The 13617-nt window shown below is 42.8% G+C and overlaps 2 protein-coding genes across 2 annotated transcripts; both read right to left on the reverse strand.

The window, feature by feature from the left end:
- Nucleotides 1-708: 708 nt before the first annotated feature.
- On the reverse strand, nt 709-5357 carry LOC115046970 (uncharacterized). Its single transcript, XM_029507548.1, has 3 exons — nt 5203-5357; nt 4350-4818; nt 709-1250 (listed from the first exon to the last, which is right to left on the reverse strand). Exons 2-3 carry the CDS (start codon nt 4800-4802, stop codon nt 828-830), a joined length of 876 nt encoding a protein of 291 aa, XP_029363408.1. The 5' UTR covers nt 4803-4818; nt 5203-5357; the 3' UTR covers nt 709-827.
- Nucleotides 5358-10302: 4945 nt separating this feature from the next.
- LOC115046963 (zinc finger protein OZF-like) lies at nt 10303-13580 on the reverse strand. The gene is made up of 2 exons (XM_029507539.1): nt 13361-13580; nt 10303-12707 (listed from the first exon to the last, which is right to left on the reverse strand). The coding sequence occupies exons 1-2, from the start codon at nt 13527-13529 to the stop codon at nt 11275-11277; spliced, it is 1602 nt and encodes a 533-aa protein (XP_029363399.1). The 5' UTR covers nt 13530-13580; the 3' UTR covers nt 10303-11274.
- Nucleotides 13581-13617: the final 37 nt, after the last annotated feature.

Consider the following 13617-nt stretch of genomic DNA (forward strand, 5'->3'; position numbering starts at 1 on the left):
CTCTGTGATTTAAAGTGAAATGTGGGGTGACTTTTAAACATAAATAAAGTTCATTAATGCAAGAATTTAAATCTAAACCAGTATATTGTATGAAAATAAAATGAAAGTATGAAGAGACACATTGGCTGGACTTTGGACGGAGTAAAGTCAGAGCAGCAGTTCACTGTTTTCTCGGTGGATCACTCACACTTTCATGAATGACCGGAGCAAACGATGAGTCTCCATCTGAGCAGTGACTCCTCATCAACGATCCTCCTCTGTTGCTGATACACTTTCAGCAGATTAGTCTGATTTCATGCATATTTCAGTGACGTGCCAACGATCTAATTGAATGAACATCTTAAAATAGAACATGATTTTTCTCCTTTCGCTCCTTTGCCCTTTCTATCTCTTTCTCCTTCCACATGCTTTAATTCAGGCGTCTCCTCTGTGTGAATTATGTCCTTCGCTTTTGTCTCTTGTGAGTCATGGGAGTTTTTTTGTTTTTTTTTTGTCCTTCCGGGGGTTGATGTTTCTCTGTTGTGGCATGTTAATACTGTTATATCTGTACCAAAAGCATGACAGGGTCAAGATTTGAATTTTTACTTGCAACTAGAAGTGCTGGTGTTTTTCTTGTTGATTAACATTCACAGAAAAGGCTGATGGATTGTCCACAACATCATTAATTTTCAGTGGCAGAAGTTCACAGGCTGCAATTTTAGAATAAAGACCTTTATTTTGTAGGTTCCAATGACAGAGTCAGAAAATACGTTATCATTTATTTTTTTATCCAAATATATAAAAATACATTTGAAGATACAAAATAAACTGCTGACATGTCATAATGCTCACTGGTAGCCCCATGCACCACATTGAGGTGGAACAGGGAGCGGTTTAATGAAATTAATGATCTCGATTTGTCTGGGATCCCAGATACAATTCTCCTCCAGGCCGCTCTTCACCATGCCACAGTTTGGTGGCACCCAGGCGGTGTCATATCCGTGGGCATGCCAGGTCTTCTGAAGCGGGTGGCCCTGGCGATTGATGACGACCACCTTCCCCACTTTCACAGTGACCTTGATGACGACCCTGTCGTACTCAGGGTGGTCAATTGGATAGCGGCTTGCTTTCTGCAGGTCTCTGCTCAGGTAGACTCCAGGCCCAAGCATCCCATCTGCAGACTGCTGAAAACCGCTGGTCCGAATCCGTTGAGCATTCCTGCTGGTGGTGCCGTGGTACATGACGTAGGTTTTATCATCACGAGGCTGAGGCTCAGAGAGCCGAAATGCCCCACGTGGCACATCAAAGTCGTCCTCTGCCCACTGGAAACGGCTCATGATGGTTTCAGTATCACTGTGGGAAGGCAGTTTAATGTTGAAGAGACTTGAGACAATGAAACAACACAAAAGAAACTGAATTTCACAAATGACTCAGCGACACAATATTCAAGGTCTTTCCAGGTTCCGGAAGCGTTTATCTGAATTTACAAAGACTGCTGCCCTTATTTCCAAAGGTATGTGATACAGCTGAGCCAATAAATTAATAAAGTTTTACTACACCTTTTCACTAAACTGAGCTCAGCATTCTGATTACTTTGGTCTGAAAAAATCAGGATTAATCTGATAAATCTAATCTGTCTGACATCAATTTATTGCACTGAAAGTTTGAAAGCCCCGTCTCTTCATACACAGAGCAGAGAATTATCGATATTTAGTGAGGAAACAAATACTCACGCACCTTTCTGCAGGTTTGTCCAAAAGTAGTGTGTCTTTTTTCACTTTCAGTTCACTTTATAAAGAGTCATTGGATTATGGGAGGAGGTAACATAAAGGCAAATAGCTTTCGTTTCACCTGACACATTGAAGAGTTTAGTTTCTCTTCAGGTAGGTGCAGGTGAGGTAAACATACTACACTGATGTTGGACAACTATACGTCCATGTCAAGTATGTTCAGTGTTGATAGACTGGATGAGCTGAACATTCAGTATCACATCCAACAGGAAGAGGCTTCCACACATGGCACACCCAAATTCCTCCCTTTGTCTTAGGTTTCCATTCTGATGCTGCACTCTGCTTTACATTGCCACCGTCAGACCGTAGCCAAAACGTTAATCACTGCTGGGGATCAAACCAGTTTCTTATAATGAGAAGAAGTCACGCCCCTGAATGTGTGCCCAGCTTTATGGCCTATTTGTATTGAAGACTTCAGCAGAGAATCATCATAAACTCATTTGGCAAATATTAAATGAGCTAATAAATAACAAAAATTCAGTGACTGTCTTACTTCTGTGTCATTGAAGTAAAATGGTTGGACCTTTTCTTCTTCTGGTTTCTTCCTTATTCAGTTAAGATGAAGTCTCAGGAAATTAGAGCAGGACATCGTTTAGCTCAAAACTGCTCAGAGCAGAAGTGAAGCTGCGTTAAAGACAACTGATTCGTTCATTTCATGCTCCTTCTTGCAGCCGATGTCTGTTTCAGGATGAGTCACAGCTGATCCTCAGCCATCCTCAGCCTGTTTCAGATCATGCAGGGTCAGAGAGACAAAACTGTGGCGTGGGATGTTAGTAAAATGAGCTGAGGCGTTTGAAGACCTCAATTTAATGTGTAACTGAATCTGAAGTTGAACTTTCACGTCACTAAAGGTTTTTTTGAGTCTCAGTCTGCAATTCAGAAGTTTTCTTTACATCTCCTCACAAATACAAAATATCATCACATCCTGATGAGCATTGACATCTTTTTTATTCAGCCCTCCGACGTAATTATAAGGCCTTAAACCTTTGTTCTATCTACCAACCATCAGGCGTCGACTCCACGGGTTGGAAAAAGAAGCCATGTTGGATTGAAGTGTGATGATGATCAACAGAATACATCACCCAATCAGGGTGGAGCACAGAACAAGTCAGCTCCATCTTCTCCAAACATGGTTTCTACTGGTTTAAAATAAAAACAAGATGGCTAATGGACAGATGAAAAACTGGAGGCTTCGAAACAGCAGCTCACAAACGGATGTATGCTGTCGTGGAGGACTGACACAAAAAACAAAATATGACTTTAAGTAAAGGATTCATAAGGTTTAAATGCCTTTAACCCAAATGAGTCTGAATGTGATAAACGAAGTGATGAACACACTCGCTCCGGTCCATCTGCCGACACATTAACCTTTTTGTTTGTCTGAATTCTCTGCTGAAATTTACCGAGACATCAAATGTGGCACACAATGAGTCACCAGAGATTAAGTCTGCCTTCTGTTTGCATCATTTCTTCCTTCTCCTGCCGCTGTTACTCTTCATGCTTCCTGCTTGTGTTGTTTTTGACTCTTCAGTTCTGAGACACAAACCCCTGAAATTCAATGACATGAAAACGCTCCTAAAAAGTTCTTATCCAGAAACCAATGAGAAGGAGAGAAAAAGATCTAACAAAAGATGGAATATCCTTCAATTTTTCATCAATCAAATATATCATAAATGGATTTGACCTGTGATCAAAGTCCATGGTGACGGATTTATACAAATCTAGGTCACTTTACGTGATGGCAGCTTGTGACCAGTTCATGTAATAAAATGTGTAAAAATATTCATACAATCCAGTTCTTCATCAGGATCTGCTGGTTGTGAGGCTGGTGTGGTCATCATGGAGTCACAGCACCACCTGGACACAGAAACATGCATCAACACCTCAGCGCAGACGATTGGAAGAAACAATCCCACAGTCAGATCGATCTGTGGAAGCCCTGAAAGGGAAACCGTTCTCTCAGGAAGAAAAGAATCTTTCCTTTCAGGGTAAAAAGCTCATTTTATATGAGCTTCATGAAATTCACGAGACTTTAATTTACCGATTATATTTCTTCAGAATTACAGAGATGGCTGCAGGTTGATTGCTTTTTTCTTTATTGTCAAAATTCAGACATTAATCAGGTTAAACGGATCAGTGTGATGATTTTTATGATTCATCTCAGAGTAAACCTGATAACATCATGTGATGACTGAGTTAATCCAGGATCTGATATTAGATCTACGAAGCGCAGGAGTCACGACTTAAATGCCCTTGAAAAATATGCTTCAGCTGACATGACTCTCGTGAGCTCTGCATGGGAACGACACAGCCATCAGTTTATTATATCAGCCTAGTACGAAGAGTGGACTGATAGCATGACTCCTCCCAAAGGTAACACAAGACGCAATTAACACATATCTAATCTGTTGATAGTTTCAGAAAAAAAGGCAACTGAGATTTTCCAATGACAGAGTCAGAAAATACATTATCATTTATTTTTTTATCCAAATATATAAAAATACATTTGAAGATACAAAATAAACTGCTGACATGTCATAATGCTCACTGGTAGCCCCATGCACCACATTGAGGTGGAACAGGGAGCGGTTTAATGAAATTAATGATCTCGATTTGTCTGGGATCCCAGATACAATTCTCCTCCAGGCCGCTCTTCACCATGCCACAGTTTGGTGGCACCCAGGCGGTGTCATATCCGTGGGCATGCCAGGTCTTCTGAAGCGGGTGGCCCTGGCGATTGATGACGACCACCTTCCCCACTTTCACAGTGACCTTGATGACGACCCTGTCGTACTCAGGGTGGTCAATTGGATAGCGGCTTGCTTTCTGCAGGTCTCTGCTCAGGTAGACTCCAGGCCCAAGCATCCCATCTGCAGACTGCTGAAAACCGCTGGTCCGAATCCGTTGAGCATTCCTGCTGGTGGTGCCGTGGTACATGACGTAGGTTTTATCATCACGAGGCTGAGGCTCAGAGAGCTGAAATGCCCCACGTGGCACATCAAAGTCGTCCTCTGCCCACTGGAAACGGCTCATGATGGTTTCAGTATCACTGTGGGAAGGCAGTTTAATGTTGAAGAGACTTGAGACAATGAAACAACACAAAAGAAACTGAATTTCACAAATGACTCAGCGACACAATATTCAAGGTCTTTCCAGGTTCCGGAAGCGTTTATCTGAATTTACAAAGACTGCTGCCCTTATTTCCAAAGGTATGTGATACAGCTGAGCCAATAAATTAATAAAGTTTTACTGCACCTTTTCACTAAACTGAGCTCAGCATTCTGATTACTTTGGTCTGAAAAAATCAGGATTAATCTGATAAATCTAATCTGTCTGACATCAATTTATTGCACTGAAAGTTTGAAAGCCCCGTCTCTTCATACACAGAGCAGAGAATTATCGATATTTAGTGAGGAAACAAATACTCACGCACCTTTCTGCAGGTTTGTCCAAAAGTAGTGTGTCTTTTTTCACTTTCAGTTCACTTTATAAAGAGTCATTGGATTATGGGAGGAGGTAACATAAAGGCAAATAGCTTTCGTTTCACCTGACACATTGAAGAGTTTAGTTTCTCTTCAGGTAGGTGCAGGTGAGGTAAACATACTACACTGATGTTGGACAACTATACGTCCATGTCAAGTATGTTCAGTGTTGATAGACTGGATGAGCTGAACATTCAGTATCACATCCAACAGGAAGAGGCTTCCACACATGGCACACCCAAATTCCTCCCTTTGTCTTAGGTTTCCATTCTGATGCTGCACTCTGCTTTACATTGCCACCGTCAGACCGTAGCCAAAACGTTAATCACTGCTGGGGATCAAACCAGTTTCTTATAATGAGAAGAAGTCACGCCCCTGAATGTGTGCCCAGCTTTATGGCCTATTTGTATTGAAGACTTCAGCAGAGAATCATCATAAACTCATTTGGCAAATATTAAATGAGCTAATAAATAACAAAAATTCAGTGACTGTCTTACTTCTGTGTCATTGAAGTAAAATGGTTGGACCTTTTCTTCTTCTGGTTTCTTCCTTATTCAGTTAAGATGAAGTCTCAGGAAATTAGAGCAGGACATCGTTTAGCTCAAAACTGCTCAGAGCAGAAGTGAAGCTGCGTTAAAGACAACTGATTCGTTCATTTCATGCTCCTTCTTGCAGCCGATGTCTGTTTCAGGATGAGTCACAGCTGATCCTCAGCCATCCTCAGCCTGTTTCAGATCATGCAGGGTCAGAGAGACAAAACTGTGGCGTGGGATGTTAGTAAAATGAGCTGAGGCGTTTGAAGACCTCAATTTAATGTGTAACTGAATCTGAAGTTGAACTTTCACGTCACTAAAGGTTTTTTTGAGTCTCAGTCTGCAATTCAGAAGTTTTCTTTACATCTCCTCACAAATACAAAATATCATCACATCCTGATGAGCATTGACATCTTTTTTATTCAGCCCTCCGACGTAATTATAAGGCCTTAAACCTTTGTTCTATCTACCAACCATCAGGCGTCGACTCCACGGGTTGGAAAAAGAAGCCATGTTGGATTGAAGTGTGATGATGATCAACAGAATACATCACCCAATCAGGGTGGAGCACAGAACAAGTCAGCTCCATCTTCTCCAAACATGGTTTCTACTGGTTTAAAATAAAAACAAGATGGCTAATGGACAGATGAAAAACTGGAGGCTTCGAAACAGCAGCTCACAAACGGATGTATGCTGTCGTGGAGGACTGACACAAAAAACAAAATATGACTTTAAGTAAAGGATTTATAAGGTTTAAATGCCTTTAACCCAAATGAGTCTGAATGTGATAAACGAAGTGATGAACACACTCGCTCCGGTCCATCTGCCGACACATTAACCTTTTTGTTTGTCTGAATTCTCTGCTGAAATTTACCGAGACATCAAATGTGGCACACAATGAGTCACCAGAGATTAAGTCTGCCTTCTGTTTGCATCATTCCTTCCTTCTCCTGCCGCTGTTACTCTTCATGCTTCCTGCTTGTGTTGTTTTTGACTCTTCAGTTCTCTTTGACACTTCAGACACAAACCCCTGAAATTCAATGACATGAAAACGCTCCTAAAAAGTTCTTATCCAGAAACCAATGAGAAGGAGAGAAAAAGATCTAACAAAAGATGGAATATCCTTCAATTTTTCATCAATCAAATATATCATAAATGGATTTGACCTGTGATCAAAGTCCATGGTGACGGATTTATACAAATCTAGGTCACTTTACGTGATGGCAGCTTGTGACCAGTTCATGTAATAAAATGTGTAAAAATATTCATACAATCCAGTTCTTCATCAGGATCTGCTGGTTGTGAGGCTGGTGTGGTCATCATGGAGTCACAGCACCACCTGGACACAGAAACATGCATCAACACCTCAGCGCAGACGATTGGAAGAAACAATCCCACAGTCAGATCGATCTGTGGAAGCCCTGAAAGGGAAACCGTTCTCTCAGGAAGAAAAGAATCTTTCCTTTCAGGGTAAAAAGCTCATTTTATATGAGCTTCATGAAATTCACGAGACATTAATTTACCGATTATATTTCTTCAGAATTACAGAGATGGCTGCAGGTTGATTGCTTTTTTCTTTATTGTCAAAATTCAGACATTAATCAGGTTAAACGGATCAGTGTGATGATTTTTATGATTCATCTCAGAGTAAACCTGATAACATCATGTGATGACTGAGTTAATCCAGGATCTGATATTAGATCTACGAAGCGCAGGAGTCACGACTTAAATGCCCTTGAAAAATATGCTTCAGCTGACATGACTCTCGTGAGCTCTGCATGGGAACGACACAGCCATCAGTTTATTATATCAGCCTAGTACGAAGAGTGGACTGATAGCATGACTCCTCCCAAAGGTAACACAAGACGCAATTAACACATATCTAATCTGTTGATAGTTTCAGAAAAAAAGGCAGCTGAGATTTTCCAATGACAGAGTCAGAAAATACATTATCATTTATTTTTTTATCCAAATATATAAAAATACATTTGAAGATACAAAATAAACTGCTGACATGTCATAATGCTCACTGGTAGCCCCATGCACCACATTGAGGTGGAACAGGGAGCGGTTTAATGAAATTAATGATCTCGATTCGTCTGGGATCCCAGATACAATTCTCCTCCAGGCCGCTCTTCACCATGCCACAGTTTGGTGGCACCCAGGCGGTGTCATATCCGTGGGCATGCCAGGTCTTCTGAAGCGGGTGGCCCTGGCGATTGATGACGACCACCTTCCCCACTTTCACAGTGACCTTGATGACGACCCTGTCGTACTCAGGGTGGTCAATTGGATAGCGGCTTGCTTTCTGCAGGTCTCTGCTCAGGTAGACTCCAGGCCCAAGCATCCCATCTGCAGACTGCTGAAAACCGCTGGTCCGAATCCGTTGAGCATTCCTGCTGGTGGTGCCGTGGTACATGACGTAGGTTTTATCATCACGAGGCTGAGGCTCAGAGAGCCGAAATGCCCCACGTGGCACATCAAAGTCGTCCTCTGCCCACTGGAAACGGCTCATGATGGTTTCAGTATCACTGTGGGAAGGCAGTTTAATGTTGAAGAGACTTGAGACAATGAAACAACACAACACAGAAACTGAATTTCACAAATGACTCAGCGACACAATATTCAAGGCCTTTCCAGGTTCCGGAAGCGTTTATCTGAATTTACAAAGACTGTCAGAAACTGTTGACCTATCTTTACTAGCTCAGAGACACAGCAGGCAGCCAGCTGTGTCTTCACAGCCAGAACATCATTTGTGGAAATTCTGATGAAAGAAAAACTCCTTCACAGTCATCGTGAACATGTTAGCATTTAGCATTTAGCTTTCGGCCTCATCTGAGTCCAGGAAGTCCCAAACTGTTCACCATCCCTTCTATAACACTGCTCTTATCAGATGTAGTTTCCCATCATTTCTAGAAGTGGATGCCACAAATCTATCAAACAGCATCAAGTTGAATAAAAGCAGTTTTTTTAGTTTAAAATTAGAAGTCTGAAGTTCTGGTTAGATTTGAAAAGAATCATTCTGTGTTTATCACACAGGTATAAGGGTTTCAGAGTTTAAGAGGAAACTTTGTGAACCAACTTCTCACAGAGATGAAGAAATGTGAATAATATTAACTGAGAAAATGTTGAGAAAAATCAAACTGTGCTCACATACCTCTCTCACGCTGGTTGAAGAATGCAGTCTCTGAGTCCGCCTCACTTTATTTATGGCCCTTCGGTTTGGGGAGGAATCCCGCATCTGTGTTGTAGTTTCGTTTTTCACGCACTGCTTTGTCTGATGATTTTCTTTTGCAGCCAAACAGGATGTAGGTGGGGTTAGGAAAGCACAAATTTTTCCTGTTTTCTCTTCATACGAGATTTAGATTGGTGGTTTTCTGGGAATTCCCTCTGTGATAACAGATGTTTTGTGACAACTGGATTCCCCCAAAATATGTTAAAGATATTAAAATAATTTATTCATACATGGTAGCAGGTTTTGACCCTCCAACCTCTGATCTTAATATCCACCTCACAGAAATGCAAATAACTAACAATCATCCATATCCGCTGTTCTGCAGTGAAGTTTGTACCTGTTTGTAACTCTAATCTGATCTGGTGACACACAGGGCCAATAACTAAACATTTTCTCTGAAAAACCAGGACATTCATTTACACGGATAGCTAAGTTCATTTATGAATGTATACCAGTAGATTTCTATGACAATATCATGATGTTTGCAGTTGTTTTGTGTTGTGTGTGCATGTGTGTGTCTGTTTTTGGCCCCAACTTTGAACTGATTTTGGATTGTTGCTTACACAGGAAAAGAGATGTTAAAAGGACTCTGATAAAATTATGATAGTATAATCTATATGATGCTTTGTGACTTCTATACCTAAACATACGCTCCCAGCCACTTTCCTGAAGGAGAACCGGTCCTGTTGTGTTCATTCAGACTGATATTGGACCGACACAGGATTCATAAATGGGTCAGCACACAGCACCACACAGTCAGACATTAATCTCAGCAGACCAGGTGGCAGCCGTCCGGTCCGGTCCGGTCCGGTCCACGGTGGGGACCTCCTCATCGTGCTGCGCCACTTTGGATCCGTTCATCATGTTTGAACCCGAACAGTTAGAATATTCGGGTCGGTAGAAGAAACTCCAACAGTACGCTTTAATTCAAAAACCAAACAAAAGTTACTGCAACTGAATATATCCATTTTTATTTGTTAAACACATGTACAAATATTGGTTAGTAATATTTTTTATTAACTGTCTTTACTAAATGTGTCAGGTTGGGCCTCCAGGTGAAGGCTCACCCTAACCCTGATCACCTGAACCTGAGAAGGTAACGAAAGGTTCAGGTCGGTGTCTCCTTCCATACATAACAGTAACAAAAGTGCAGAACTTATTAAGAGTTGTTCATTTATTTGGTCAATAAATGTGTTGATGTGATAAAACCTGTTGTTGTTGTTGTCATCAGCGTCCCACCTGACTGGATTGTGTAATAACAGCCAGTTGTTCTGTTATGGATGAGGATCTGATCAGCTATTGTTATTTAAAGATTTTTAGTTCCTAACTGGAGAAAAGATTTGAGAATAATGGACCTCAGCTTTAACACGGTCCACTCGCTGATGAGTCTGTTGTGGATCATTTATCTGAAATGTTAACCTCTGCGGCTTTTTGGTCAGTTTGTTTTTTGTGTGGGGGAAAAAACTCCAGACTCGGCTGTAAAGTGAAGGTTTATTAAAACTTTTCGCACTGTGGCACCGAAACGATCTCTTGTCCTGAGACTAAACAGATGTATCAGAGTTTATATCGGAGATCCCTTCAGTCATAGGCACGTCGTGAGTGAGCTGCATTCAGGACAAACAGAACAACTGCACACATGTTGGCGTATGAGAGCTGCAGATAAGGGAGCAGGTGCCCTGAACATGGATGAAAAACACAATTTTAACACAAAGATTGTTCATATGATACAATAGATTCAACATAAAATGTTTACACAATGAAAACGGAAATAAAATATAGTACATACAGTGTAAATCTGTGAGGTTCTGAACATAGAAATATCAGTTCATAAGTCATTTCAAAAGCTGGTGGAGATCACAGTTTTACATTAAATTCTTAAGTTCCAGCAAAAAAAAAGGGCCAGTTACCCATAGTCTTCAATACAATCTGACTTATTTTTGACCAGTGGAGTTGCCCCGATGGTCATTATATGGGATGAAGGTTTAAGGCTCTTCAACATACAGACCCAGAGTCCAGGTCCAGGTCTAGAGACTTTATAGGTCTTTGGTTTCAGCTGTCAGCGCCACCTGAACCTTCAACTGTTTCTGTGTTATGTTTTGTGTTGTTGGCTTTCTTGGTCTACAACATGAACATGACCTTTTCAGACCGTGTTCTTCGAAGGAAGCGGCTCCTGAGTTGAGACACAGATAAATTGAAGATAAAGAACCAATTAAATTCAAAAGCTTTATTTACACCCCACTGTACCAACAGAACAGTCACTTCTCTGTCGAGTGGCTCTTCATGTGAAGCTTCACATACGTCTTTCGATGGAAACCTTTCCCACAGATTCCACAGCGGTGTGGTTTCTCCCCAGTGTGCATGCTGCTGTGCTGCTTCAGTGTGGAGTTATCGCCAAAACTGCGGCCGCAGACGTTGCACAGGTACGGTCTCTCGCCTGTGTGCGTCCTGATGTGTCGTGTCATGTTGTGGCGACAGTTGAAGGACTTCCCACACTCGTTGCACAGGAACGGTTTCTCCCCCGTGTGGATCCTCATGTGCTTCTCCAGGTTTCCCTGACTGTCAAAGCACTTCCCGCAAACCTCACACACCTTCCCGTTCCTGTGAGTCCTCAGATGAAGTTTTAAGTCTTCCTCTGAATCAAAATGCGTCCCACAAACACCACAGACGTCTGTGGCGTGACTTTTGGCGTGATTAACCAGGGAAACCATGGAGCGGAACATTTTCCCACACACTTCACAAACGGTCTGGCTCTGCTGCTTCTTTTGTGACAAAGTCTTTGCCTTCCTCTCGCTGTCGTCACCACTTTGATTCTTGTTTGCAGACGTGCTGCTGGGGTCAGCGTGCTTCTTGTACAAATGAACCTGCAGGTGGCGTTTCAACGTGGAGTAGTCGTTGAAGCATTTGCCGCAGATGGTGCAGGGATACGGTTTCTCCCCCGTGTGTATCCTGATGTGTCGCATCATGTTGTGGTGGCAGTTGAAGGATTTCCCACATTCACCACATTTAAATGGTTTCTCTCCCGTATGGATCCTCATGTGTGTCTCCAAAGAGCTGGATGTCCCGAAACATTTCCCGCAGACGCTGCAGATTTCAGCTTTGACGTGTGTCTTTACGTGGACACTGAAACTCTCCTCGGTCTCGAAGCGTTCCCCGCAGATGCCGCAGACGTCCTTGGGGTGAGCTTCCATGTGATTGACCAGCGAGACATTGGCGTGGAAGTCTTTCCCGCAGACTTTGCAGCAGATTCTTGACTTGTTTTTCTTCCTCGGGTGAAGTGTCGGGGCCGTCGGCAGACGTGGTACCTTCCTCTTCTTCTTTGTGGCTTTGGCGTCGCAGCTGTCACTCTCAGAGCACACGCTGCCCCTCCACTCCTCGTCGCTGTCGTCTTGGTCGGTGGTACTGGAGGACGCGCCGTCATCGCCCTCGAGCTTCATCTGGTCCTGCTCAGCTGAGGTTCCCGGTGCAGGATCCCGAAGCTGGTCCTGCTCGTTCTTCCCGTATAGAGGCGTTAAGATGATCCTGATGGTGTGTTCTTCCTTCAGCTCCTGCTGCTCCTCCTCCTGGCTCTTCTCGGTCCGCGGAGGCTTCTCGTCATCCTGGTCCCGACTGGAGCTGCAGTCCAGATCCTGCTGCCGCTGATCGGAGGGCAGGTCCTCGTCCCACACTGACAGAGCTAGTGGTGGTTCGTCTGCCAGAAAAAACAGAACGATGGATCAGTGATGTCACAGCCAATCAGATTGTTGTTCTTTTTCTGATGATCACCTCTGAAATAATCCAGCCTGCTTTGTTTTTCTTTGGATGATTCTACGCAGCTAAATACTTTTAGCTGTGTATTATTGAATTCACTTTACTTCTCTTTATTCTTCTCATTGTTGGACACCAACTTTAATTTAATTTAATCTTTATTCTGTATGTGCTATTTCAGATTCAGTAGAATGTTTTCTTGAGCTATAAGATGTGACTGAGTGAAGCTAAATATTTTTATCATTTAACTACAACCGTATCTATAATGTGACACCAGGTTCTACTCAATCAAACGAGTTTTTAAATGTAGTCTTTCTGCTTCGGTGTCTTTAAATGAAGTCAACAGACGAAATAAATTCCATTTTCTCTGAATCTGCAGCAGTTTGGTGAAAATCTTATGAGCCGAATATAAAAGAGTGGCTTTGTGATGGATAATCTTTTAGAAATGACGTCATATCCGGTGTAAAGCCTGAACAAAGAACCAGCAGACTTTATACTTTCGGACTTTTGGACCGGTGTCCTCTCGACCCGGTTTTTAGTCCACCTGAGACCGGCAGGGGTCCCTGCGGGTCCCGGTCCAGGAAATAGTTCACCGACCTGAGTGATCGTTCGGGTTCGGGTCCGCTTTAGGAACCTGGACCTGCAGAACCCGGATCTCCTCCTCGATGGTCCTCCTCACCGCCTCGAAGATCTCCTCTGCGGCCGCGCTGAGCCGCTCGTTGACCTGGACCCGCAGCAGCTGGATGCGGGACACGATGCGGGCCATGATGCTGCGGAGGGACGGCGAGTCTGGTGACCGGAAGCGGCAGATCCGTCATCACCCTCCATTCATCCCTCCGTTTTCTGCTGCTTTC

This window comes from Echeneis naucrates, chromosome 8 (assembly GCF_900963305.1).
Source record: "Echeneis naucrates chromosome 8, fEcheNa1.1, whole genome shotgun sequence".
NCBI lineage: Eukaryota > Metazoa > Chordata > Actinopteri > Carangiformes > Echeneidae > Echeneis > Echeneis naucrates.

Coding starts and splice junctions, on each gene's coding strand:
- LOC115046970 (XM_029507548.1), bottom strand. CDS start 4,802: ATGAGCCGTTTCCAGTGGGCAGAGGACGACTTTGATGTGCCACGTGGG. Junction 1,251..4,349: donor ATTTCATTAAACCGCTCCCT/GTTCCACCTCAA, acceptor CGGCTCTCTGAG/CCTCAGCCTCGTGATGATAA.
- LOC115046963 (XM_029507539.1), bottom strand. CDS start 13,529: ATGGCCCGCATCGTGTCCCGCATCCAGCTGCTGCGGGTCCAGGTCAAC. Junction 12,708..13,360: donor GAACCCGAACGATCACTCAG/GTCGGTGAACTA, acceptor TTTTTCTGGCAG/ACGAACCACCACTAGCTCTG.